This window comes from Abrus precatorius, unplaced genomic scaffold, assembly GCF_003935025.1.
Source record: "Abrus precatorius isolate BTA unplaced genomic scaffold, Abrus_2018 Scaffold5, whole genome shotgun sequence".
In the NCBI taxonomy this organism is placed as follows: domain Eukaryota; kingdom Viridiplantae; phylum Streptophyta; class Magnoliopsida; order Fabales; family Fabaceae; genus Abrus; species Abrus precatorius.
The window spans coordinates 15909716-15936672 of record NW_020874395.1 but is presented as its reverse complement, the minus strand read 5'-3'; the positions used below and the strand labels follow the sequence as shown (position 1 = coordinate 15936672).

At 34.0% G+C, this 26957-nt stretch overlaps 3 protein-coding genes across 6 annotated transcripts; 1 reads left to right on the top strand and 2 right to left on the bottom strand.

The window, feature by feature from the left end:
- Positions 1-563: 563 nt before the first annotated feature.
- LOC113867124 (peroxisomal fatty acid beta-oxidation multifunctional protein AIM1) lies at positions 564-8559 on the top strand. Its single transcript, XM_027502163.1, has 18 exons — positions 564-814; positions 906-977; positions 1119-1181; positions 1286-1342; positions 1449-1516; positions 1622-1703; positions 1810-1865; positions 2231-2533; positions 2763-2849; positions 3417-3591; positions 4077-4198; positions 4439-4602; positions 5456-5710; positions 6053-6174; positions 6280-6401; positions 6587-6735; positions 7343-7481; positions 8166-8559. Exons 1-18 carry the CDS (start codon positions 721-723, stop codon positions 8208-8210), a joined length of 2175 nt encoding a protein of 724 aa, XP_027357964.1. The 5' UTR covers positions 564-720; the 3' UTR covers positions 8211-8559.
- A 730-nt stretch (positions 8560-9289) lies between these two features.
- LOC113867438 (protein tesmin/TSO1-like CXC 5) lies at positions 9290-18698 on the bottom strand. Of its 3 annotated transcripts, none has more exons than XM_027502765.1 (8): positions 18131-18698; positions 15935-16042; positions 14651-14828; positions 13367-13720; positions 12848-12951; positions 12681-12775; positions 10658-11077; positions 9290-9906 (listed from the first exon to the last, which is right to left on the bottom strand). In XM_027502765.1, the coding sequence occupies exons 1-8, from the start codon at positions 18376-18378 to the stop codon at positions 9677-9679; spliced, it is 1737 nt and encodes a 578-aa protein (XP_027358566.1). In that variant the 5' UTR covers positions 18379-18698; the 3' UTR covers positions 9290-9676. The 3 variants fall into 3 exon arrangements, with proteins under 3 accessions (XP_027358566.1, XP_027358567.1, XP_027358568.1); XM_027502766.1 differs by having other exon boundaries at positions 9687-9906; positions 10683-11077; positions 18131-18641; XM_027502767.1 differs by having other exon boundaries at positions 9764-9906; positions 10654-11077; positions 18131-18641.
- A 2978-nt stretch (positions 18699-21676) lies between these two features.
- On the bottom strand, positions 21677-26957 carry LOC113867208. Of its 2 annotated transcripts, none has more exons than XM_027502349.1 (11): positions 26680-26957; positions 26216-26413; positions 25820-25904; positions 25644-25719; positions 25176-25352; positions 24960-25062; positions 24116-24225; positions 23823-23912; positions 23646-23726; positions 22589-23425; positions 21677-22318 (listed from the first exon to the last, which is right to left on the bottom strand). In XM_027502349.1, exons 1-11 carry the CDS (start codon positions 26909-26911, stop codon positions 22226-22228), a joined length of 2082 nt encoding a protein of 693 aa, XP_027358150.1. In that variant the 5' UTR covers positions 26912-26957; the 3' UTR covers positions 21677-22225. The 2 variants fall into 2 exon arrangements, with proteins under 2 accessions (XP_027358150.1, XP_027358151.1); XM_027502350.1 differs by having other exon boundaries at positions 21677-22304.

The following is a 26957-nucleotide window of genomic DNA, read 5'->3' as shown; positions in this document are numbered from 1 at the left end:
AAATATAAAAATTTAAACGAGTTATTATGACAATTCCAGTTAAAAGATAGATGCTGAATCAAGAGTATGAAATCTTGTCAAAGAGGCAGAATCACTTAATTTAAATGATTTTTTAATCTTATATGTTAGGCACACGTGTTAAAAAGATGATAGAAATCTTTATTAAAAAGGAAAAACTAATTACATTAAAATTAATAAAAATTTTATATTTCTCACTCTTAACTAATATATCTGATAAATAAAATAAAATATTCCTAACTTAAATATATAAAGTTCCAACTCTTTAGCTAACAATTTTCCCCTACAGGTTTCCATAGTCTAAATTTTACCGTTAGGAAATGGTCCATCATCAATCATTGCATCAACGACTACAATGATCTCATCAAATATTAGAGCTTCACAAAATCAATCAATCAATTCATCATCTTTCAAGGTGTCACGACACTGTCATGGTTCAGGCTTCACGTGATTGTGTCTCTCTGTTTCCTTTCCCACGTGTCACACACAGGGTTGGTGATTGGTGCTCATGAGTCAAAATTCGCTCCCATTCACACCTGTAAGTCACTCACGAAATGCCCAAGTAAGTGTCTTCATTGATTGGTACGTGCCATTATAATCTTTGGTCTCATCCTATTAACCCACCACCTTGTGTTCCATTTTGATGCAAAAAATCAAAACCTGATTCATAAAGGAACGAACTTGGGATTTGTTTTCTCGGAGATGGCGTTGGTTAAGGTTGATTTTGAGGTTGGAAGTGATGGGGTCGCCGTTATCACCATGTGCAACCCACCTGTGAATGCCTTGGCTATTCCAAGTTTGTTTCATCAATTCTTCGTTCTTTAGTAAATTGTTGCTTTTTCTTTTTTTATTTCTTCCAATTTATGTTTTTGTTGTTGTTTAAATAGTTATAAAGGGGTTGAAAGATAGATTCGATGAGGCAGCGAGGAGGAATGATGTGAAAGCTATAGTTTTGACTGGTAAAGTTCTATGGATTGCACTTTTGCGATAATTTTACTTTAATGATAATGGCATTGTTTTATACGGCGGGTGGCATTTTGATTGTTGAAGTAAGAAAATTTACATTTTTTTAATATATTTTGTTTCCCTCTTAAATTCAGGCAAAGGTGGGAGATTTTCGGGTGGCTTTGACATCAGTGTTATGCAGAAGGTTCACCAAACTGGTAAATAATGATCAATTGTCTGTTTCGTAAAATTGGGTTGGATACTAAAGTGATGGTTGAGTCTTGTGAGTTTTGATCTTTGAATGTGCTGTTTTTCTTGACAGGTGATATTACACTTGTCCCTGATGTGTCTGTGGAACTAGTGGTCAATACAATTGAAGGTTGTAACTATTCTATAAGATTGAGGTTACTTTAGAGGAGACATTACCTTGATGGTTCTGTTAGTGTGACTTTTGCAATGTTATTTGTTAATATTGATTGATACAGATTCGAAGAAGCCTGTTGTTGCGGCAGTGGAGGGGCTTGCTCTTGGAGGTGGCTTAGAACTGGCCATGGTTAGTTTTTGTCATTGAAAAGTGATGCTGTTCCTTTAAATAAAAAGAAATGATGTCCAAATGTCTTCAGTATCACGTGTAATGTAACACCTTTTCATTTTGTAGGGATGCCATGCACGTGTTGCAGCTCCAAGAACTCAACTGGGTCTGCCAGAACTGACACTTGGTATTATTCCTGGATTTGGAGGTAATGAACATTTGCATGCATGTATTCAGTAATCTATATTAGGTAAGAAACTTTTCATCATTTGGTAGCACTTACTGAAATGCTAACAAAAATTGTAATTTTAAAGGCACTCAGCGTCTTCCAAGGCTTGTTGGGCTGCATAAAGCAGTTGAAATGATGCTGGTAAGATGTTGTTGACCATCCATTCTTTTTTTTTTTTGTTGGAGTTTCCATTGCAGTTTTTCTGCAGTAGATGAACCCAAATATCTTTTAGTAATGAGTTGTGTGGTGTAAAAGGAATAGAGGAAAATGAAAAAAAATTGAGATCTTTTTTATTGGTGGTGTCAAAAATAATTGTTCTCACTAAATTTGATGAATATAGACTTTGGAAAATGAATTAGAAAGGAATTAACTGTGTTTTGCAGTACTTGGGGTGCTCTTTACTATGTATACCTTTTTTGGGGACTTCATTCAATTAAAAATATTATTTTTACCTTAGGTTGTGGTGAAAAAAAAAATTGTTAAATTTAACTTTGCATCTCTTGCAGTCATCTAAACCAATCATGTCAGAAGAAGGGAAGAAACTTGGACTTGTTGATGCTATTGTGTCTTCTGAGGAGTTACTAAAGGTATCTCGACTGTGGGCACTTGAAATTGGAGAGAGGCGCAAACCTTGGATTCGTTCACTTCATAGGACAGACAAGCTTGGTTCCTTGTCTGAAGCACGTGACGTGTTGAGAACTGCCCGACAACATGTCAAGAAGATTGCTCCACATATGCCTCAGCAGCAGGCTTGCATAGATGTGATTGAGCATGGAGTAGTTCATGGAGGATACAGTGGGGTTTTAAGGGTATTGCTTTTCTATGATAGTCTTTGTTAAGAAGGAAACATGCTTTCTTCCTTCCACTTTTATTCACTCAGTTTTTTGTCATATTGCGTTCAAGTTTGATATAAAAGCTTTTGCTTTTTCAAATTTTTTAAGTCTAGCATTGTTAGCATTCACAGTATACCTGGTTTGTGTAAGCTGTGATCAGTTAATTCAGTTTATATACAAGCTAATAACTAAAAACTAACTGCAGGAAGCAGAAGTTTTCAAGCAGTTGGTCATATCTGACACCTCGAAAGGCTTAATTAATGTCTTCTTTGCTCAACGGGCAATATCAAAGGTACAAGGCTAGATATGACCTTCCTCTCCTTGGATATTGGAATCAGAACCAGTACTGTCTTTCTCAACTATGATTAAATGACAGTGTTAGTATAACTGCAGTTTGACCTTTGTTTCGATTCCTTTTTAATTGTTTTTTACTAAACTAATCTGTTTCTTGTATAAGAAACATTTTTGAATACAGTGTTTCCCTTACTTCTCAAACCGTTGCAGTTCTACTAAAGTATGCCTGATATTAGGAGCTTGTTAATCTTTTGCTTGTGAACTATGGGTGGCATGGGAAGCTGAGTGCTGTAATTTATGTGGATGTGTGGAAGTGATAGTCCTTGCTCAGGATATGGATTATTATTATTATTGTTTTTCTTCCTGTGTCTTTTTCCAAAGTTTAACTATCCTCATTATACTTTCCAATATACTTCATATAAATAACTGATAAACCAATATATCATTGGTTCAGTTTTTAATATGGATTTCCCTTCCCATTGCTGAACTTGTGGAAACAGGAGCTGAGGATTTACTCAGGTTTATTTAATGTATTCACCATTCACTAACTACTGTCTTTTGGCAGGTGCCTGGTGTAACTGATATTGGCCTTAAGCCAAGAAAAGTGAAAAAAGCTGCTGTTATTGGGGGAGGTCTAATGGGTTCTGGCATTGCTACAGCTCTTATAGTGAGCAACATTCATGTTATACTCAAGGAAATCAATTCTGAATATCTTCTGAAGGGAATAAAAACAATAGAAGGTGATTATTCCTGTCATGTAAAGGAATTAGGAGTAATTGGATAGAGAAGATCAATAGTTAATTGGTTGATGCTGGTGACAAATTGTCAAGTTTCTGAGTATTGTCTTTCATAGTCCGGGATTTATATACAAATAACATGCTCAACAGAATTATTCTGATGACTTTTGTAATATACACTTGCTATCAAATGGGTGGTTTAATATGCACATCATCAATGGTACATATTCAGGAAATTGACTAGTATGCTGGCATTGCTATAGAATGCATGCTAAGAGTTTAATGCTTTGAACTACATGTTCTAATCTTCATATGTGAAGAAGGACTTGTTATTACAACATTGGTGGTATGTTCAGAAGGATGAATTGCTCCCTCGTAGACTTTTTTTGTGAAATGGAAGGAAAAGTGTAAACTACTTTCATCCTTGATACATATGATAATTTTGTAAGAATTTTTTCATTCCATTTTTGTTTCATTTTATATGGCAGCAAATGTTCGTGGCTTAGTAACAAGAGGAAGATTGACAAAACAGAAGGCAGATGGAGCACTATCATTGCTTAAAGGTGTTCTGGATTACAAAGAATTTAAAGATGTGGACATGGTAATTGAGGTCAGTTTCCTGAATCCTTTTTGTTTTACTTGGCAAATAGTTGATATGGTTTGGAATGTTGGAATTTGTATCCATTAGTGAAGTTGCTGAAGTTCTTTTTGTTATAAACATGTATCCTTCAGTTCATTTCCTTAGTTTCATGGTACCTAATACTTTGTAAGCAGAGGATATATGTAACATTTCTTTGCTGATACTGCTGTCTGGTCAAAGGCAATTAGCATTAATTTTCTCTCTTTGCAGGCTGTAATTGAGAAGATCAGTCTCAAACAAGCTATATTTAGTGATCTTGAGAAGTTCTGTCCTCCACACTGCATTTTAGCAACAAACACATCAACTATTGACCTTAACATCGTTGGTGAAAAGACCAGCTCTCAAGATCGCATCGTGGGTGCTCATTTTTTCAGGTCATTTAACACTTTTCTCTTGTTTTCTTCATTTTTAAAATGAACAGGAAAATATCGGTGCTAAACAGTAAGAGGGAGTGCCATTACCAGAATATAACAAATTCCATGTTAGAACTTATTTGTCTTTTTGTTTGCTTTGATAAGATTAATTAACCACACATGTTTAATCATTTATACCCCTTTGGCATCAATTCTACTTCTCAGAAGAAGGAATAGAAAGAGAACTTGCTTCTCTACTGTTGCAGTTTTGTTTTCTCTGGTAAACTATTTCTTGCATTGGTGTGAATGACTAAAACTGTGCATGTCAACAGTAGGTTCTATGATTTCTTTGGTCAGGAGCAAACAGACAGTAGAAATTATTCATTTCTATAGTTCAAAGAAATTTGATCTGTCAAGATGCTAATTTCAGGCTGGATTTGGTTTGAATTAGAATCTAATTGAGCTTTACGCAGAGAGAATTTAGATAGGTTACAACAAATTTGATATAAATAGGCGTTGAATTTTCAAATTAGTTTTTTGAGGTCTAATCCAGCTGAAGCTATGGTTATTTTCTAAGATGTTATTTTCTGCTGGAATGAATTGCTCATGTGCTTTACAGTTAATTTCATGACAAAAGATCCCAGTTTATCTTTGGTCAAAAGGGTCAATATAGCATCAATTATTGCCTCAAACATATATTTGTGCTATTGCCATATTGTTACTCTTTATGAATCTTTTTCTGCATACACTTTCCCAATGATGTAGCACTTCCTGAATTCTGGTAGTTTATGTCCTAAAATATAGAATCACATTGTAAATAACTGTTTGAAAACATATTTTATGGATGCTTTCTGACTTACTTCTTGGTGTACAGTCCAGCTCACATTATGCCCCTTTTGGAGATTGTACGGACTGATAAAACTTCTGCACAACTAATTCTTGATCTGATGATGGTTGGTAAAATCATAAAGAAGTCTCCTGTTGTGGTGGGTAACTGTACTGGCTTTGCAGTGAATAGAACATTCTTCCCATATTCACAAGGTGCCCATTTATTGGTCAACTTGGGCGTGGACGTTTTCAGAATTGACAGATTGATAAGCAATTTTGGCCTTCCAATGGGTCCTTTCCAGTAATCTTCTTCTCTTAGGATTTCTGTATATTCCATGACACTTGAAATATAATGTTACTCTTTCATCGATTGTTTAATCCATATTAATCCATGTGCACACACAAGTTAAGACTATGCTTATCTCAACAATGTCGTATCATTATCTTGAAGTTTCTTGTTTCAATCCTGTGTTATAAAAATTGTTAGAAGTTAATGTGGCCTATTTAAATGCACTTTTAAGTCTCAAGTCACTAACAATAAAATAAAGACTGTCTCAGAAAATTTGAATGGCTTCATGAACCAAGCATTTAAATATCACAATGTGGTTCTGTAGTATGAAGTCAACCTTTCTGTAACTTGCAGGCTTCAAGACTTGTCTGGCTATGGAGTTGCCATGGCAGTTGGAAAAGAATTTGCTGGTGCATTTCCTGATCGCACCTTTCGATCTCCACTACTCGATCTTTTGATCAAAAGTGGGCGAAATGGTAATAGTGGATCATTACCCTTTTTTAAATTATGATTTATTTGTACAAGGTACATCATGCATGCATCTGTAACTATTGATTTTTGTTCATGGTCTCCTCTGTCAGGTAAAAACAATGGGAAAGGATACTACATTTATGAAAAGGGTAGCCGACCAAAACCTGATCTCTCAGTACTGCCAATTGTTGAGGAGTCTAGAAGACTGTGTAATATCATGCCTGGTGGAAAGGTTCTTTTATTTTGCACTGTCAATCTGTCATATAAAGACTCCCATCTATACTTACATTGCATTGAAGTTGACATTATTACCTTCTAAGTGATGGTTTAATCTAAGCTTTCTCCCTCACTAGATGGAAAATAGATATTTGCTTCTCAGTGAGTGAAGAATACTAATATTGTTTGTTGTATTTGCAGCCTATATCTGTTACTGACCAAGAGATTGTGGAGATGATACTCTTCCCAATCGTGAATGAGGCATGCCGTGTTTTAGAAGAAGGAGTTGTTATTCGAGCATCAGACCTTGATATAGCATCTGTTCTTGGAATGAGCTTCCCAAATTACCGGTGGGCTTTTCTTTTTCTATTTTTCTCTCTTTTAAATTGACATATATAAGAAAGTGGACCAAGGAGACAGCTGAACATCTTGAAAAAAATACAATAAGGGAATAAAAGGAAACAACTGATAAGGAATAGCAACAAAAATAAAAAACCAAAAGGGGGAATTTGTTGCTAGAAGCCAAAAGATGGTACTGCTTAATTGTAAGAGATTTTATTGTTAATCCACTCTTAGTTTAGCATATATGCAGCACAAGACAACATTTTGTGTCGGAAAAAATGAAAAAGAGAATATGTTGCTGGCTCTATTCTAAGGACCAATGAAGTGCATGAACTACTAAGAAAGAGCATTATAATGAAGTCACCTGATTATTGTATACTTAATTAATAACAATTTATAAATTGTTTGAATTCCTTATAACCTGCACTTGTGTCTAGATTTCAAATTGTGATTGTTTTGAAGAATGTAATCAATAATCTTTTTATCTGCAAAATGTAGAATTGATAATATTCCTCCTGTTCTTTCATCCAGCACTTGTGTTTTGAGTGGTTTACATGCATTATCAGTCTACCTTGTCCTTTACCTTGTGTCTCATTGCAATCATTTCTGTGGCAGGGGTGGTCTTGTTTGCTGGGCAGATTTGGTTGGGGCTGATCATGTATATACCAGCCTAAAAAAATGGGCACAATTATATGGTAACTTCTATAAACCATCAAGGTATTTGGAAGAAAGAGCGGCTAAAGGCATTCCTTTGGTGAGATGCGTGTTCTCTACTATCTATTCAAATTTCTTGAAATTTATTTTTCTCAATCTCATATTTGTGCATGAAGAATCTGCTAAAACAATCACAACATAAGGTGTTTTTTTAATATTTATTTGAAGTTGGGGAGGGGGTGGGGGAACAACGCAGGGTGTATGATTTTCATTTAACATGCATTATGGCTATTATATATTTTTCAATTTATTCTTGTTTGCCTAGCTTTCTTGTGTTGACTGACCATATATGTATATATAATAAATATGATATAATTATCACGGTGCGGCCTATATCTTTTTGTTCTTGGGGAAAATATGGGATTTCACGATATACAAGATCCTTGGATTTATAAACAAATGATGCTTATTTTGTTGGAAATCTTTGTATGAATTTGGAGAATCATGAAAAAATGTATCTTTTCTGCATCACTTTGTTTTATTAGTCCAAATTAGGCTTGAACTTGGAGAGGGTGTCTTTCTATTGTGCTTGGTTTTGATTTGAGTAAAATTGTATTTACTTGTACTTGCAATTAAGCCTCTATTTTGTGTAGAAACCACTCCTTGAATTATTTAAACCTGTTTAAATTAAGAATGCCCTAATAATTTAATTATTAGCATGCAAGTGGGGCACCATTTTAAGGACAAAATATTAGTTTAACGTTGTGTTTTGTATTGCCTTCAGAGTGCACCTGCTTCATCTATTCCAAAGTCAAAGGCGCGCCTATGAGAAGGAAATGATTTCTTGAAGTATGCAGCATGTTGGATGTCATTGGATAGGAAATATAACTCGTTATATTTACTTCCTTCCAAATTTAAATTATAAATTGAGTTTGGTTTCCCAAAATTATATTTTCACCCCTACCCACCACAAAACAAAACTAGAATTTATGAAGGAAAAGAATTGTTTCTTGTGACGTGATGAGGTAAAGTCTTCGTCTGCTACACTTTGAACATGCATCTTCAAAATAATTATTGGGATTAACTACAATCCCCTCTATTGAACGCTCCTGAGAAGTATAAGCTGAATTCCTTCTAGTTTGGTATATATATATATATAAGCTGTTATATTGCGTTGGCTAATCAACGTGTTCAATGAAACAAATCAAGAGAGGTTTATGGTAGATTAGGGTGAGATTCACATTATTTTTTAGAATATGTATTTTAAAATTAATTCTATTTTATTATTCTAATTCATTTTTTTATTTCATTCTTGAAAGTAAATTTATTTTTTAATGTTAATTTTTCGAAATTAATTTTAGCAAATCTGATTAGACACCTCTATTGCATAAGCTAGTGTGACGAATGTTCGTTATTTTTTAAAATCCATTTTTTGGCATCTTTGGACAAAATAACCTCGCATTATTCAATTTGAAGAGTGAAAATTGAACGACCCAGATGGATAGCGATCGTTGAATGTCGTTATTTCAGTACTTTTTTATGTACCTGCTGTTCTTTTTTACCAAAGTTGTGAGTTATTCTGCAGCAATAATTGAAGGGATGTAAAATATAAATGGTGAAGAAGGGTTGAGGAAAAACTAAAGCAAAATATTATATAATGACGGAACTCTTAATTCAATTATTATGCTTCTTTGCTCCTATCAACTAAAAATAAGCAATTAACCTCTCCTAAATAAGACACAACACAATGTCAAATTCAAGATGTTTGAACACTAGGCCTAACCAAGGTCACTGACAACAACTTTTTGAATTACTAGAGCTAAAAACTCTACACTTGAAAGATTAATGGCAATACAAATAATGAAGCATATATGAATGTTGTAATGAAGAAAGCAGAGAAAAGGAAAACATGGAAAAGTAAAAACTAAATTAAAAAGTATATTCTACATTACAAGCTATGAAAGTCGGTCAACGCAAAATATAAGCGTTACACTTTATGAAATTACAACTCAGCAATTTACAAGCATCGCAATAAAGCAATGTTGAAGCTGAAAAATTAATTTAGATATGTATGAATGGCCGAAGAACAAGAAAATTGATAAAAGGAAAAATTTATCCTACCTGGCCTAATGGTGGGGCCTGTATGCTTGACTTACCTTTCAGTGAAGGTAGAAAATGAAGAACAGCAATGATTTTATAATTATGTAAGAGAGAAGTTCCATCTTGCCTTGAAAGAAATTCTTCTCATTTTTCCTTTCAGATCATACCTCTGCATATCCTTCTAACTCATTCTTTTCATATCTCTTTTTCAATCTTCAGCTTGGTCTCCCCATTTTCAGCAACATTACCAGGGATCATAGACGATGAAGTTGAGGACCTGGGTGGAACAACAGCTTTGGTAACACCATTGCTAGTGGCTCCCTGCTGAGGCACTATCTCTGTACTGGAATTTTCAACGCCATTGCTGCTGATTGGGTCCTTTTGACCCTCCAGTTCACTTCTGGCCAACGAAGAACACTTTGTTTCTGAAAATTGTGAATAGAAATTAGTCATTTTTAACAATAATGTATGTAATGCAGAGTACATGATCTAGTCATACAAGAAAACACTTCTACCACATACAAGTCCCCAGCATACAAATTTAAATACCTTTTCAGACTAAGGCAATCAGAAATTTCAGCAGCATTTCAAATGAAATAACTATGTAGAGCATGCCAGCCAATTCATTGATAATTCACTATCAGCTTGCTATCTGTACTGATGTAAATCTTACAAATGCAAAGTAGTTTGCTTTCTCTGCATGAGAGACCATCTTTAGGTCATGTTTCATAGCATCCTTCTATAACAGTTCTCCAATTAACAGTCAGCGAATGTAAAAGATCAGAGCACCAACAAGCCTAATTTCAATGCCTCAACTTTTAGCTTATTTTTAGGCAATTAATCCTCTTAGTTATCATGAAGTCTTGATAGCTATCATGTTCATTAGAAATGTATAATTTTGATGTTTATTGTTTAAGCACAAACAGTTGCAGAGGAATCAATGGAACATGAAAAATTGGCAGTTGAAGTATCATGTGTGGGCATGGCAACAAAGACAAATAAACAAATAAAAGCAGTTATTCAGATGTTTTTCAAAGCTAGGGGCATTAAATCATTAATTGCCAAAACAGAAAGTTAACTGTCTTTCTGTCAAAGCCCCAACAATACCAAATAATTTTTTATGAATGTTTTCTTAAAGTAAAATCATAACTAAAGAAGAGGAAAATATTCACTTGCCATTTATTTCTCCCATAGTGATAACCCTATTGAGAAAATCTCTAAACTTAGTTAAAACAATCCTTTCTTGCTCTGCATAAACCTGTGTCATTCCTTGCCCATAAGGAAATTGTGAAGTTGTATTGCAAGCATGGGTCATTGGCCCAGTGGGGGAGGCAGCTGTCATGAACATTGTATCTTGCTCATCACACATCAAGGCTAAAGTCCCAGGAGACATTGGCCTCCCTTTGGGGACATCAGCGCCATCTGAACTGGAATTTTCTGGGCTGATTTTATCTGTTTGGTTTGCACTCAAACAATCATCAGCCATAGCCTTCTCAATATCACCTTCCTTTTGACTTGGTAATTGCTCTTGAGTTGAAGAAGCAAGGGAAGTGTCTGTGTGATCTTCTGTATGCTTTTCCATTAAAATTTTCTGGTCTGATCATATCAATAACAATAATTGATAAGAAAAATAAATAATCAATGATGTACAGAGTAATAAGGCTGATATTACTTGGTATGTAATAAGAAGCATCAACTGAAAATAAAACTAAAAGGTCCTACCAACGCTATAGCAGTGTTTCATGAATTGTTTCCTAATGATCATTGGACAGGTTGACAGAAATTTTAGATGAACAAAAATGTCACTTTCCAAAACTAAATAAATAGATATCATAGGTACCCCCAATTTTGGGTCCCCCAACATTTTGAATTTTGACAACTATCCTAATGCATGCACAAAGTAGACTTTGTGACTGATTTACTTAGTTATTGAAGAGAATCCTTGATCTAACACATTAGAAAGAATGCAAATAGGGTAATTATATGCCATAAATTATTATGTAATTACTGTAACTTTAAATCCTTGTGTTTATTATTTTCAATATAAATAATATTCTCCACAACTTAATTGACTCACTAATTCTATCACCTCTTTATCGTCTCTCTCTTACTTAACATGATATCAGAGATTGTTGAGAGATAACCCTAATTGGGACAAACTTTTTTTCAGAAAAACCACTCACTGAGTGATAAAAACCAAGTCTCACTGACCACTGAACCATATCATGAGTTCTCGTGCAACCTCCATCCCCTTTTCTGGCCAAACAAATTTAGGCAACATTTAGCATATGGACCCATGGCTGTAAAACTTGTTAGTTAACCTATAAAATTGTATGAGTTTATGATTCCAAGCACCAAAACCAAGTTAACTTACTTACAAACTCATATAATACAGTAATTTGGAGTGGACTTGCATGGAATCGTAGAACGGAATCATGAGTTTAAGGACAACTGAAAAAGTCTAGAACAGGATGATTATCACCCCCGAACACCAATAAAACAATATTTTACTGTTTTTTGAACAACTCCAAAATGCAGCAGCTGAATGAGGGGTTGATTATGCATGAATATATTCAATCTCAAAACTGGACAAACATGAGTCCATAGCTGTGTCAAGCATCTGAGCATTAAGGAGCAAAGGTGGTGAACAAAGTTTCAACTAGAAGGCTGGAATGAACCCATCGCTGCAAATCTACAATAAACTAACTCAACTCCAACGCAGTGAACCCAACCATCGTCTTCATTCTTCAGTAATTCTAAACCGTGTATTTTTGTGAATTTGTCCATCAATTTTGAACTTATTATGCTCAATTTGTGTACCGACTACCAAGCTATTAACTTATCTCATGATTTTTAATTTGTTCATCAAATTTCAATCATTATGCTTTATTTGTGTATTGAGCTATGAACCTACGTTGGTTTGGTTATTTGATGAATTTTTAAGAGATAACTTTTAAATGAGCCAAATTGAAAGACATGTGATTGTTCCATCTATAATGAAAACTCATTAAATAGAACCAAAATTTTGGGCCTGTTTTGAAGAACAGGAAAAGCATGAGAACGTGCAAGGAATAGAGGCAAAGGCTTTCTCTTCTAGGTTGATATCATCCATTCATACAAGGAAGAATGAAGAAGATATAATGGACCTTCAAAGCCCAGTAGCACAAGTGATGATTGGTGGTGTACGATGTCAATATACCTGTAAGTGTCTTTGCAGTTTGTCCGGATACTAGCACCAGAACTGAGCAAAGCTCCTTGAGGTGTTGTGGTTGTATAATGTCAGCTAAAAGAGACCTTCAACAATAATTAAGTCAGAAACTAGGTGTAATAAATTTGTCTTCATTTCTTGTATATAACCATCACTACCTGTACATAAATTTTGAAGGACCTAATGTTGCAGTTCCAACACGAGCACCTGGGGCAGGTGACAAGGATGAGGAGGGTGCAATTGGACCTTTGACATGGTTTACCTGGTGAACATTCAAAATTATTTCATGATGATATTGTAAAAAATGTGTAATAAAACATGCCCATTAATCATGATAGCATTCACTGTAAATTGCAGCTAACAAATATTAATGACACAAGTCATGGTATTGAAACAGAAGTTTTAACCTCAGATTTAATCGTTTCTATTCCTTCAAATTTAAAATAAAGTTGACAAAACTAGATGGAGCAAAGTGCAATTTTGTAAAGCTTTAATTCAAGTTTAAATGCATCCTTTAAACAAAATGATAATGATGTATATTCCTAAAGAGAACATAGTTATGGGACTAAAAATTGTTTTGTCAACTGGCCTAACAGTTCTCTGTTTATCTGATTAATCAATCCCCTATTTAAAATAAACCCCTGTACTTGTATGACCTATGCTACAAGCAAATTTACCTGTTGTCCCAACTTGCTAATGGATGGATCCTTGGCTGTTGGCCAAAAGAAGAGTTCCTGACCTTTTCTTTTCTTTGATACTGGAGGTGATGAGTAGCCAGAGGAACCAATAGCTCCAGTTATGGCAGCATTTGCCGCTTGCTGAATATATGCCATGTTGTTATTTTGATCTCCATGAAACAAAGCCTGCCTCTCTTCACTTCCCTCAAAATTCTTGCAGTCCATGCATTTACAATTTTCAGAACAAAGAATGTTGGCTTGGAAGCATTCGCAGTACTTCTTTAGGCACCCAGATTTTTTACAATGACACCCCTTGTTATGTTTTCCTAATATTAAACCTTCTCCAACCTCCTCCTACAAATATTTTCAAATTCAGATAATCAGCACCAGAAAAATCAACTATGTTTTTTAGTACAAAATACAAAAAATATGCTCAACACTTATTCTAATACAAGGAATATTACCAAGTCCAGAAATCTTTATTTATCATTTATGTAGAGCATATATAAAGGCACTTGCCAGGTAATCTAATAATAAGCTCCTGTTATTACATAAAATTATACAATGGAGAGCCCAACTTTTGCAATGAAACATTGCTGTATAGGCAACAACAACAATCACAAAATCCTTATTCCACTAAGTGAAGTTGGCTATGTGGGTTACATGACTCCACTGTATAGGTGTTGAAAAAATATTACTTATCAGAGTAACTTCTAATTAGACTTTAAAATTTTCTATTAACTTCCTACCCTAAAGTTGCTTACTAAAGTAAATGTAGATAAGGAAACTAAAAACAAAATGAATTGATTTCATCAACAAAAAAATTTATTTTAGGACATTGACACAAGGAATAATTGGTCAAAATTATGACTTGACAAAATAAATCAACACAGTGAAGAGGAATTGGCCAATGACAACTAACACACCCAGTAGGAATATTTCATATCAATAAAACTTGTTTCTAGAATATTGTTTTTTCATAATTAACAATTATAGAATGTTGCACCTACTTGAATAACATGTTTTTCACAATGAAAAAGATCAAATGGAAAATGTGACCTCCAATCATGTACAGAGAATATTCCTTTACATTCCATAAAATCCCACAATGGACAGCAAGAAAAAGACATCAAAGATAATAGGACCAATGTCTTGCATCATCAACAAAGAATTCACAATATGCTCCAACAAAATAAGCACTATATCTAAAACCAATCTTATTATCATACACAAAATAAACATGATATATAACACAACCAGTCACAAAAAGTTAGATCTACGTACCCTGCTATCACGTGCTCCGTGAGGACTGTTTGCAATTTTGGGCCGAAATGCATTTGGATTGCGTTCCAAGGTAGCTTCAACAGCTTCTCGTCTAGCAGCTTCATTTTCAACATTGTTGAAACAATTTACACAGTTGCAACCATCACAATATATTCCCGATGCAAAACATTCACAATATCTGCTCAAAACATCTCTAAAGTTAGCTTCTTATAGCTTCCAATAAGTTGCAACAATGGAATAACCTCTGAAGGAAAAAAAATGACCGAAGACAGTAAATTTTTTCTACACGATACCGTTTCCAATTCTTTTCAAAGAAAAATATGCTGTTGCACCACAATAATTAAGATAAAATTGAGCCAAACTTTTCCCATGAGAACCAATGACTATCTTAAGACTACACAGGCATAATATAATAAAGAATTTTATCATGGAGTTCATCTTCCTTGCGTTTTCTGAAGTGTTCAATAATGTTGAATCAGCAAGTTAATCCCAAAAAGATTGGATGGTCATGCCCAAAGCAGGCCACTGATTCCACAGCTAACTATCTCAAGCTCTGATAAGAACCTTGGGAGAACCACACCACAGAAGCTAGTAGTCATAATTGGAGCACAAAGTCTTATAAATCTCACATTAGAATCTCATACTTCCAATGTGGGACTCAAGTCCCACCATGCAATTGGATCCTAACAAGCTCACTTGGGTATTTCACAGTACCCCATTTCCTGAATCCTGAGTTTATGCATCAAACACACCTGACCAATTTCAACTTCCTACATGCATCTAATTTTTAAGGGGCATTGACCAAACAAGGGGGACAATATCAAGAAAAAAGAAAACTAAAGGAACACAAAAAAAGGATCAAAATAGCAACAAGTCCTTTAATGTGAGACAACTTAACTAGCAACAAATATAAAAATCAAATTTCTAATTTAAAGTCTGTAAAGCGTAGGTATTGAACTATCTTTTCTCAGCATAACAAAAAGGAAAAAAAAATGATGATTGATGAGTCATTCATGAATCATGAAATTTCCTTTTTGGTTCATATTAAAAAAAAATACTGACAAGGAAAACATATTACTAAAATACTATGCAGAGCAACAAGACCAGAAACTTGTACAGAACAGTGGATAGCTACATAAGAACAACTTTGCATTTCACAGTTGTAAATGAGAAAACACGAGTGCGCACATGGCATGCACACATACCTACGCTAATATCAGCTTATACTACACAGACACATTTCCATATAGAGACAAGTAGAAAAAGAGAGAGAATTTTACTTACAGCTTCAAGCATTTAGAGTGTTTACAATTGCACTGCTTTTGCTTCTTTGGGGTAGCATCCTTCATCTCAAAGTTAGGTCTTGATTTTGATTTTGGAGATTCTGGTTTCCTGAAAAAGTAAAGGTTAGTTATTTAAAGACCAAAACATGTGGCTTGAGCTACTGCATTAAGACATTTGCAAATTGCCAGTCAATGCAGATACCTTCATATTGATTTACTCACAAACAGATCCATCCTTTCAAGCTTGTCAAAACATAGAGACAGCTACTCAATATCATGTTCAGAGTTATCATGTACCATTCAATCAAAACCTCTAAATGATTTACTACAAGAAGGAAATGTCTGATTCACTTCAAGCATTAACTTCTGAAATATATAAGCCTTACAATTGTCAAAAGAATAAAATTAGGGTGAAGATCATTCACATCATACAAGAAAAAGCCAGATATAGCTTGATATACCAAAAAGAGAAAATGTTAGAGGCACATTATAAAATTGGCCCCGAAAGAAAAAATATTCACTTCTCAATGATATGATCTAACTCAAAAGTGAAGAATACAGCAACTATAACCCTAGCTCCCAGCCCAACAGGAAAATAAATAGAACTCTTAATTGATGAAATCTTAATTCTCAAGTATTTTAGCTTCAAAAGTAAATAAATTTTAAATGGTACTAACTTATCCATAACGTAAAAATCTAGGAAGCCCAGATACTTTAAAATTATGCTATAAAGGCGTCAGATGTGTCTAATACCAATACCAAACTAGATACCTCAGATTCTAAAAAAATGGAATTTGTATTATTATGTAATGGCAAAGCTAAAACAATAATAACCAAAGCCTTATCCTACTAAGCGATTTAACTACTTGAATTGAACAATGCCATTGTGTTGTATCCAAAACCAGTTCTTCAGAGACACCATCTAATTCTAGATCGTTTTTAACTATTTCACATTAAGACTTTCATGGTCTACCTCTATCTCTAATTACTGGGCTATACTCCAATTGATCAACTCTCCCAACTAGGGCTTCTATTGGCCTTCTTCTCATGTGTCTAAACCATATTATGTGTGACTCAACCATATTTTTGCATGCCACTCCAACTTTCTCTAGTACATTTACTCCTGCTCTTATCTTTCTTATCTTTTCTTAAATGACCAATCGTCAAATGCAACATTTTCACCTTAGCAACACATATCTTATGCTCTTGTTGGCCTTTATCATCCATCATTAAGTACCCTAAAGCACCACTAGTTTGTGGTTACACAGTGAGATTTTCCTTCAAGCTTGAGATGCACTTTTTACCACAAATAACACTAGAACATTCTTTCATTTCATGCACTAAGCTTAAATACTATGACGTGCATTTGCTCCATTTCACCATCTAAAAAGATAAATAAACCTTTTTTCTCCGCTTTATTGCCTAATCATGTGGTGGTCCGCCCAACCAATGTCTTTTATTTATGACGTACTATGATTTGTGTTTTAAAATTTAATAAGATATATACAAGTTTTGCAAAAAAACGTTATGTTGTATCCAATCCTACCCATATACAATTGTCTATAACAAAATTCATATCCCCACATCATACCCATTTCGTATCCGAGAGACATACCCATATACATGATTGCATGCATCATAGGTAAGAATAAATTTAGAACACTTGCTTCTCATAATCGTATACCAACCATTAAAAGCTTAAACCCAAATGAAATTTACTATAAACAACTTCATAAATACTGTCCACCAGAAAATTTACGGGTCTAAGTTCCAACCAGATATAAGCCACTAAACAATTAGACCTCCAGCCGTCTTATTCCCACATGGAGATATTACAGTTACAGCAAAGAGGAAACTTCTCATTTGCTAATGGCAAACCATAACATTACACATGCATTGGAAGCTCACAAAAACAATAATAATAATAAATAAAATCTTCCAAACAAAACTGCAATTCCCGAGATAAAACCATTGTGACACAACAACTCGAAAATTAAAACCAACAAAAAGAAAAGGAACTTCAAACACTAGCTTCCAATCACAGAACTTCAAAACACCATTACTTATGAAACAATTTCAAGCATTCCCAAGAAACACAATTAAAATTTCACAAAGCACGTCCTCGCCACATCAAAACTAGAAGCAGGAAACGAATCATTTCAGCAAGAACCACACTCACACAGTTTCAAAAACTCACCCAACCCTTGCAGAAGCAAGCGGCGCCTGCGGCGGAAACGGCAACACCACCACCGGTTGCTGCGTCACAGTCTGCGGCTGCGATTGCGCATGTTCCGGCATGCCGGTGAAATCGAGCTGCCTCGCCAGCTTCTTCGCCGGAGCATCCAACGAAGCCGTTGCTACCGCCGCCGATACCACAACTTCAGCCACCGACGACGAAACATTCCTCGGAGCGCAATCACCTCCTTCACCTTCACCTTCCCCCATGGCACGAAAACTCTCACCGCGAATTCCAAATTCCACCGAAAACAAGCAACGATTACGATCTCTCCCTCACAGAAAAATCGAATAATTCGAAAAACCAGCTCGAATTCGCGGAGCTTCGCAAACCACGAACACGACGCATGGATTGGTGCAACTTTTCCGAAATTGAGAGAACCTTGATCCAAACGCGGCGCAAGAGAAGACGAAGCTGAGGAGAGAGAAAGAGAAGGAGAAGGTTGTAGAGAGAGAAGGAGAAGAAGAGAAGTGGGATTTGCAGAAGGGAACGAAGAAGAAGAAGAAGAAGAACACAACACACACTCCCTCTCTCTTCGAACCTTTTGAAAATTCAATTTAGTTGTAAATATTGAACGGCCAGATCTTGCTGCGTCTTTCATCGGACGGTTCAAAAACGCCTGATCCATCGAACGGTCACAATTCATAGAAGCGTGTTTTGGCTTTCGTTGGATATGAATATGATTTTTCTTCCACGAGGAAGCACCCCCGGGAAGGAATGCAACCATCTTTTATTCTGTTTTTATTTTTAGCATGCGTTTCGTTTCAAATTATTTAAAATATTATCAATATTTATATAATATTTTGAAAATATATTTATTAGTTTATTACTTAAGTTAACTCTTAAACTTCTTGATATAAAAAGTAAATATTTATCATCTCTGAGGCTCTTTTATTTTAAATCTTTTTTAATAATTTTAATAAGATTATTTTTAAATTATTTGATGCATTAACTTTTAGTTAAATGTGATACATTTATTTTTTAAACTATAAGATGAAAAAAGTTGTATGCCCATTATTTCTCTAGTTCACACTAATTAAGTAAAAAAAAATTAACTAAATATATATTAAATACTTAAAAAATATTATTTATAATACTTTATCTAACTCAAACAATATTTTGTTTGTGAAGTTTTTTAAATATTTTTAAAAATATTATCATTTGTTCATCATATTAAAAAGATTGAAATTATTTTATGATTTATTTTAAAAAATTATGAAATTAATTAAATAAAAAATTTTAATTAAAATCATTTTACAAATGAACTTTTATTTAATTTATTTTATTATAAGCTTGAATTTTTTTTAATATAAATACATCTTCACTTGTATTCCTTTTTTTCCTTAAGCATGCGGCATTATTATTATTTATAATTTTTATATTTACAAAAATATAAATTATTTTAAAGTGTAATTATATATTTTTTCTTTTATTATGATTACTGAACAATTTTATCTGACAATTTTTTGTAATTGTTACAATGAAATTCTAAATAATAACTTTATATTTACATAAAATTCTTATGAGATATTTATTAGTCAATTTATATTTTAAAGACGAGAAAAAATTATAATTGATGTTTAATCTTTTATGGCTAATTTAGTAACTTATTCAATGGTTTGTTTTTCTGAAGGAATTATCCGGTGCGACAAGCACCACGGTAGGTAGAGAGTTTGGTGGAGATGCGACATGTGTGCTTTGGCGGAATGAAGTCATAGCTGCTGGCTACGTGGGGGCTTCTGATTGGATGGCATCGAATAATTGGAAAACGCAAGACTGAAAACGAGGGATTCTTTTGTGATCAGCTTTTACTTAGCTAAATCTTAATTAAGTATCTAAAAATTAAATATTTTTATTATAAAAATATATTTAAATTATGTTAAAATATTTAACAAATGTTTATCATTATTATTATTTATATTTAATTTTTAATTTTATTATTAATATTTTATTATTATTACTTAAAAATATTAATAAGTATTTTAAGAATATCAGTTAAAATAAAAATATATTTATTAATCAATATTTTTAAAACTCTCCTTTTTATATGATAAAATTAAAAAATAAATAAAAATAAAAAATATATATTTAATTTTTTTATTTTCATTTACAAAATTTTAAAAAATTATGTTGAATGTTATACAAATGTTTTATTATGTTTTATTTTTCATTATATTATAATGATAAAAAAAATACAATCAAACAAACAATAACTTTTATTAATGATATTATAATTACAAAAATAAAATATAACATAACACTTTATATTAAAATTTTAATATAAGTTATCATATAGAATAATTTATAAATTGATTTTTCTAATGGATGTGTAAGAGAATGTGCTAAAAATGAAAATAACAAATATACTATTAAACTTGTAAATATATTGTAAATGTAACGAGGGTAGCTCGTTTGAAAATACAAATTTGTAGCATAATATTTGATTCAAGCTAAAGAACAATAATTACAACTTTATGTTGTAAAAAAATTTGATGCAACAATAGCAATGTATGAAAGTGGAAAAAGAATTATGATGGTGGCTTTGAAATGAGACTGAATTACTTAAACAATCTATACGTCGACTATCCACATCCTTCTATATCTCAGGGCTACTTCCAAGTTACAACAACTTTGAGATTGATCCTATGAATATCACCTAGATCTATTGCAAAGAACTCATGTATAATTTAAGAAAATAACTTATAATTTTCATAATTTTTTAAACTTATTCCAATGAACTTCTTAGAATATTTTATCAAAATTAACTACCTTTAATTAATTTCAATAAATTTTAAAGTTTGTGACACAGGTCATCATTAAAAAAATTATTAAATAAACTTTAATTAAACTATGTGTTTAAACACATCCATAGTTATGTAAGGAATATCTTTCCAACACTAAGACGCGGTTAAGCTTTACTCCTTATAAGCAAGTTAAGAAAAAATCTTTTTTTTTTTTGCAGGGTAAAATGACTAATCTTAAACTGATACAATATGGTGATTTAAGAAGCAAAGTCGCCTAAAAGTTGTTAACCACTGTTTTTTGTTCTTTTAAGCTCCATTTGGAAGACTAGCATGATCAATTTGAACTAAATATAAAAAAGTTAAAATGCCACCATTCAACATGTTTGGTAGTTGTGTACTGTCCACGTTTAACCATTGATACTATTTCGGAAATCAAAGTTTTATTTGTTAAACAAAAAAAGTAAACAAGCTCTTGGAATTCTTTATAGTAACAAAATGACAGCTGAATAATGTGCACCCCAAAAAACTCTTAAGGAACAGCATAATCAGCAACTTGTCAAAGAAAAAAAAAAGAAGAAGAAATATCATCTCCTCATCATTCTCATGCTATAAGCAAATACTGGCTCTATAATTAGATTAGAATTGTGAACTTTCTTGCTGGATTAGCATTTTTGCCACGATTTGAGCATCCACTTCAATGTGCATGAATTTTATCATGCAACAGAGCTTATTATAGTTGAGGAGACCACAACAAAAAATCAACTACATTCCTTACAAAACCTGTTAGCTGTCTTTCATGATGATCACTTACCAAGTTTCCTAATAAAACCTCAAGAAATCTCGATCCTTCAATTTACCAGGTTTTCTAAGATACTCTTCAGCAACAAGCTTGTGTCTTGTTTGTTATTACTAGCAAGTATATAAATGAGTGAACTCTTAAAGCTCAATTGTAAATCTTTGAAAAGGTAATTCCAATATGCTGCTCGGTTACGTTGGCAAATTCTATACTGTATCATTAATGATCTCATCTTTGAACACTTTCATATCCATCAGCCTAAGATCCAGAACCCCTTTGACTGGAATCTTGTGCCAGGTTTGGGAAAGGAAGTTGAACTTTGATTGATAAGAGAAGCAGATTGTGGTTGCTGTGTGGTCACAGCTTGAATATTGTTCCATTTTGACATGCACTTTTTGGTTGACTTGAAATTTGCTGGGCTCAGGGATGGTTACAAAACTTTTTTCATTTCAAACTGGGAACCAACAACCAAAACATTCTTGCAGTTGTTATCCTTATTTTTATCTCACTGTTTTGCTATATGAATGAACTATGACCTCCCCCAAGTGGTATTTTTGGCTTAAATTCCACATGCTCCATCAAGTAGGGGCAATGCCTGAAATTGACACACTGAAATAATGAAGAATGCATGGTCAGGTCCCAGAAGACAAGTGCTGACCACAAAGCAAAACATTACAAATAGAAAGAATTAAAATATTGGAAAGGATTTCTTGTAATTATTTGGTAACACTAATTATTAAGGATTATCAATATTCAGGAAGTGTCATGTGTAACCTCTTCCTTCCTACGGTAAATGAATTTAGACAACTTATAAAACAAGGAAAAAAGCGTAAATTTGTTATCACTATGATGGTATAAAAGTAACAGAGGTCAACTTACTGGAATGCTCAGTAACTGTCCTTGTTGATTGATCAGAACAGGCAGGCTTCTCCTTGCAGCAACTGGGATAGATTTTAACAACCAGAGAGCTTTTTTAGCCGATGCACTGGCATAGTGCAAACATGAATCTGTTTTCTCCATCATCTGGTTGGTTCTGTTCATCGATATAACTCTGTGTTGTGGAAAGCTTTTGGAAAGTGGATATTTTGATAACTCAGCTAGATACAACCAATCAGATTCAATCATGTGCCGCACCTCGGGCACTTCATTATGATTACCAATACAAGATGTGCAGTAAAAGCTACTCAAGTCCATGTCATAATCAACTAAATCAGGAATTGCATCTCTATCAATTTTATTGTTTAACTTCCATGAGAAAATGAATCGATCCATGAAGTAACAGAACTCCCCAGGCTGAAGTGATTTGCCAGAAGAAGTAACAGTTTCAACTCCATGCTTTGATGCAGATTCAGAAATAGCCTCAGTTTTAGACCTGAAGCGAGTGGTTTCTTGCTTCTGCAATACAAGAATACTGTTGTAGGTGGATTCACTGATTATGTTTAGTCTTTTGGCTTCAGTCAAAACTAACTCAGGATTCACATCCAAAAAGTGGATGTCTGATGCATCTAGAGCCAAGTTATTTGCATATGATTTTTCATCCTCTATAACTTTTCCCAACTCATTGGCAACCCAATACTCATGTTGTCCATAAGAGCACGGCTCAAAAAATTCCATCTTTAAAGGCAAAGCACAGTCAACAGAACAGCAAACCAGGACTCTGGCCCCTCTAGAACCAGGATCTGGGCAAAGGTAACAGCCTGCTGCTGTAATAGAGTTCTATGGGACAATTGGGAACAAAATGGAAAGTCAAAAACGTAGAAATTAATCATATATTTAAAGCTAAAATACTGACGCATCTGCTACCAAGAAAGGTAAAAGTAAAAGATCACTATAATCTGAGATAATCCCTTTTAGAGTTGTATGCAGTTAAGGCAATATTTGATAAACTTGTATGCTGTAGAAAGGAACAAAACCAAAGTGATGGAAGCAGATTTACCTTGCACGGAAAAGTGCGAATGTAGTCCAATAGCAATTTCAAAGCACTACCTCTGATTTGCCTCTGCCTTTGTGAGATGAACTGAAATAAGAAGTTTGACCACTATAACAACTAACAAAAGTATTTACATACAAATAAAGTTTCAAAAGAAAAATACATATGTAAGATCAGAAGTACCTGCAAGACCAAGGAAAGAAACTTCATCAGGCATATGTCCTCAATTTTCAAAGGACAAAGAACCTGTAAATCAATAACAGCATACCCAAGCTGCAAACAATTTTCAACAACCAATCCTCACAGGAGTCAAGAGTAAATCTCAGGGAAATAGATTAATATAACTTAAGCAACAAAAGGAAGTATTTGTATTATTTTCATTGCAAAATCAACATAGCTTGGATGCTATTCCATACCCAATTTCAACTATTAATCAAGTAAGCAATGATTGGAATTAGTAGTTAGATGATACTTACATCCATGATAACCACAGCATGATGTAACAAGCTATAGCAAATTTGATCAACATATGTGCGTGTTATTCGACATGCAGAAATCACTCTTTGGAGCTCAGACTTGAATGCAGCTGGAAAAAGAAGAAACCAGTCATTTAGGCAAAGCCCTGGTTTGCTGTATGGATCATGAATATACCAAGGAATCATAACAAATCTTAGGTACTGTATTTATGATAGTCATCTTATCCTTAAGGTGAGTCAGCCTACTTATCTGTTTGCACTGAATGATCAGTTATTAATGAACTGAGGATATTATTTTTCCAATTTTCATCTTCTATCTCCCCTCACTCTCCTCATAGATGAATTTTGCTGTTTGTGTATTTTTCTCCCAGCCTTTGTCACTTTCCATATTTGCTATAATTATAGATAGAGAATTGACTCTTGATAGAAACTGAAGGCTTATTTAGAAATTAGTGAAGCTCTAATTAGAACAACAGGAGGAAGGATATCAAATCCTCCTTTGACAAAACTAAAAAGAAGCCCAGCCACCAACCAGAAATAAAGCCAAAACCTCAAAATAAAAACTAGGAAAACAAATAACAGTCCAATTGCTGGGCAAATCTACAAGCAGACTCCACACAAGAGTCCATGTGCTGAACAAAATAGAGTAGCAGAGTTAAATAAAACAATCTTGTCCCAAAGAATGACTAAGGATAAGATTAGAGACCCACCTTCATTTTCTCCCCCTTTACCCCATATATTGATATTTTTTTAATTGCACATGCACTAGAGTGCTGGCTGGAAGAACTTTACAAATTCTCAAAATACCATTAAAGAAGTCACGAATCTCATCATCACAACTTACAAGATGACAAATTATTCAGTTCCATTCGAATCCTATTACGTGTATATAATGGGCTTTGATTTGTTGGGTCTTCTACCCATTCCTCACTACCTCCTTTGCATATCTGTAAAGATAAAAAAACACAAATGATCAAAGTTATAAAGTAAGAATCAGATGGGTGAAGAAGGCAGAAAAAGGATGAGCAATGCATAAAATAAATAGATAAATTGTGCCAACCTTGTACATATCTTCCTTTGAAAATTCCAGAAGAGGCCGCACAAGAAGGATGCCCTGGTTTGCCAGAGCTTTGCAATGGGAATGTGCATGAGTAGGGAAAATCTGGGAGGTGAAAGGCATGCCTGCAAGTCCAAGCACACCACTATTTCGAGAAAGCCTTAAAATAAATAACTCAGCCTGCATTGTTTCTCAGCAATCACTACTTGTCTAACAATCTTTTAATCTTGCAATCAACTTAGAGGATGATAAAACACCTCATTAATCCATTTCCCACTAAAAAATGAAATTGTTTCTTCAGAAAAGTATTAATCAAGTAAAGAATGTTTATGCCCAGACATAATTGAATTACTTTATCACCACAGGCAAAAACTATCTTAAAAGCTCTTAGCCTCCTACACATATGCAGTTCATCAAACTAATCTGGCAGAATGAAGAATCAATGGATGAAGAAAGTATTATCAATTAAACCTGATCATCAGCATGATGTGCAATAAGCAACACCCCAATCCGGTGTTGGGCACAAACTTCATGAAAGATATGGTATCTGAATTTCAAAACACCAAAATATGCAATAAGTATACATTATCAAATTCCCAGTACAGACATCTAATATTTTCTCAATAAAAACATTTAGATACAATAACCTCATTTCACGAGCAGCTTCCTGCAATTGACCCTGTTTCGGCTTGCCATTTGGCCAATCACAGCTGGCAATCTCACACCTGATTCCTGCATGAAGTGTCTATGTCAGCCAAGTATATAGCTGGCTTAAGAATTCAAGTCACATTACCAAACTAAGCAATCATACAAGAATAAATTCGCTAATGTTAAATTTTCACATCACGTTGTCATGTGAAAATTCCATGCATATCTTTCTCTTCATAAATGTCCACAAATTTTGATAAAACCTTGGCTATTTAACGTTTATGAAGAAAGAGCTAGAAAAAACAAATGCACATGACAAAATCATATCGAAAATTTAACATTAGAGAATGCAGTGCTGCAATCACAGACACAACAGCCAGCTGGACACAAAGTACCCATTTCAGAAACACGGTGAGAAACAACGCCGGCCTCGCCTTTGCTCTCTGCACGTAGTCCATGATCAACAATTATAGCTAGTAGTCCGTCTATGAAACCACCACTCTCAGTGCTGACAACATCAGCACAAGCAGTTTTCCATCCAGCAGTTAACATACACAGTGCCATACTGTCAGGGCCACCAGAGACTCCCAAAGCTGATAGGAAAAGAGCCATCACAACATCAAACAATCAACAAACAATGCAGTGAAAACCAGGAGGTTCATTGCATCACTTGCAAATTCACAATATCTTAAAAATTTCTTCTTCTTTTTTTCACCATTTTCAGATAGAGTACAATTTATGAAGCAAAATTCATCAACATATTATTTTTATGTTTGATTCTGACAGAAAGGGTACAATAAAGTTGGCAAAAATTTCCAAAAAAGATTAAATTTTTCGAGTGGGACAAAGAGAAACTCACCAATTCGGTGGTGGGGTTTGAGTCCAGCCATGGCCATTCTTCTGGAAAATGCTTCTCTGTATTTGGAGATATCAATTGAGCATTGGGAAGGTGATGCATGAAGTTGACAGTGATGGTGCAAAAGTTTAGAACAGAGTGAAAGATTGAAACTTTTTAGGGGGGTTTTAGAGAAAGAAGAAAACAGAGAAGTTGCAGAGAGTGTTGAAGAAGATAGGATTAACCCTCGCGCCATAGCCACTTTCTTTAGCAACAAAAATCACTTGCCACTGCCCATCCTA

Coding starts and splice junctions, on each gene's coding strand:
- LOC113867124 (XM_027502163.1), top strand. CDS start 721: ATGGCGTTGGTTAAGGTTGATTTTGAGGTTGGAAGTGATGGGGTCGCC. Junction 1,517..1,621: donor GTGGCTTAGAACTGGCCATG/GTTAGTTTTTGT, acceptor TTCATTTTGTAG/GGATGCCATGCACGTGTTGC. Junction 1,866..2,230: donor AAGCAGTTGAAATGATGCTG/GTAAGATGTTGT, acceptor CATCTCTTGCAG/TCATCTAAACCAATCATGTC.
- LOC113867438 (XM_027502765.1), bottom strand. CDS start 18,378: ATGGGGGAAGGTGAAGGTGAAGGAGGTGATTGCGCTCCGAGGAATGTT. Junction 16,043..18,130: donor CTTGCTTCTGCAAGGGTTGG/GTGAGTTTTTGA, acceptor TTACTTTTTCAG/GAAACCAGAATCTCCAAAAT. Junction 9,907..10,657: donor CACTATGGGAGAAATAAATG/GCAAGTGAATAT, acceptor CACAATTTTCAG/AAACAAAGTGTTCTTCGTTG.
- LOC113867208 (XM_027502349.1), bottom strand. CDS start 26,911: ATGGCGCGAGGGTTAATCCTATCTTCTTCAACACTCTCTGCAACTTCT. Junction 25,063..25,175: donor CAAAGGAAGATATGTACAAG/GTTGGCACAATT, acceptor TTATCTTTACAG/ATATGCAAAGGAGGTAGTGA. Junction 23,426..23,645: donor TTCGCACTTTTCCGTGCAAG/GTAAATCTGCTT, acceptor ATTGTCCCATAG/AACTCTATTACAGCAGCAGG.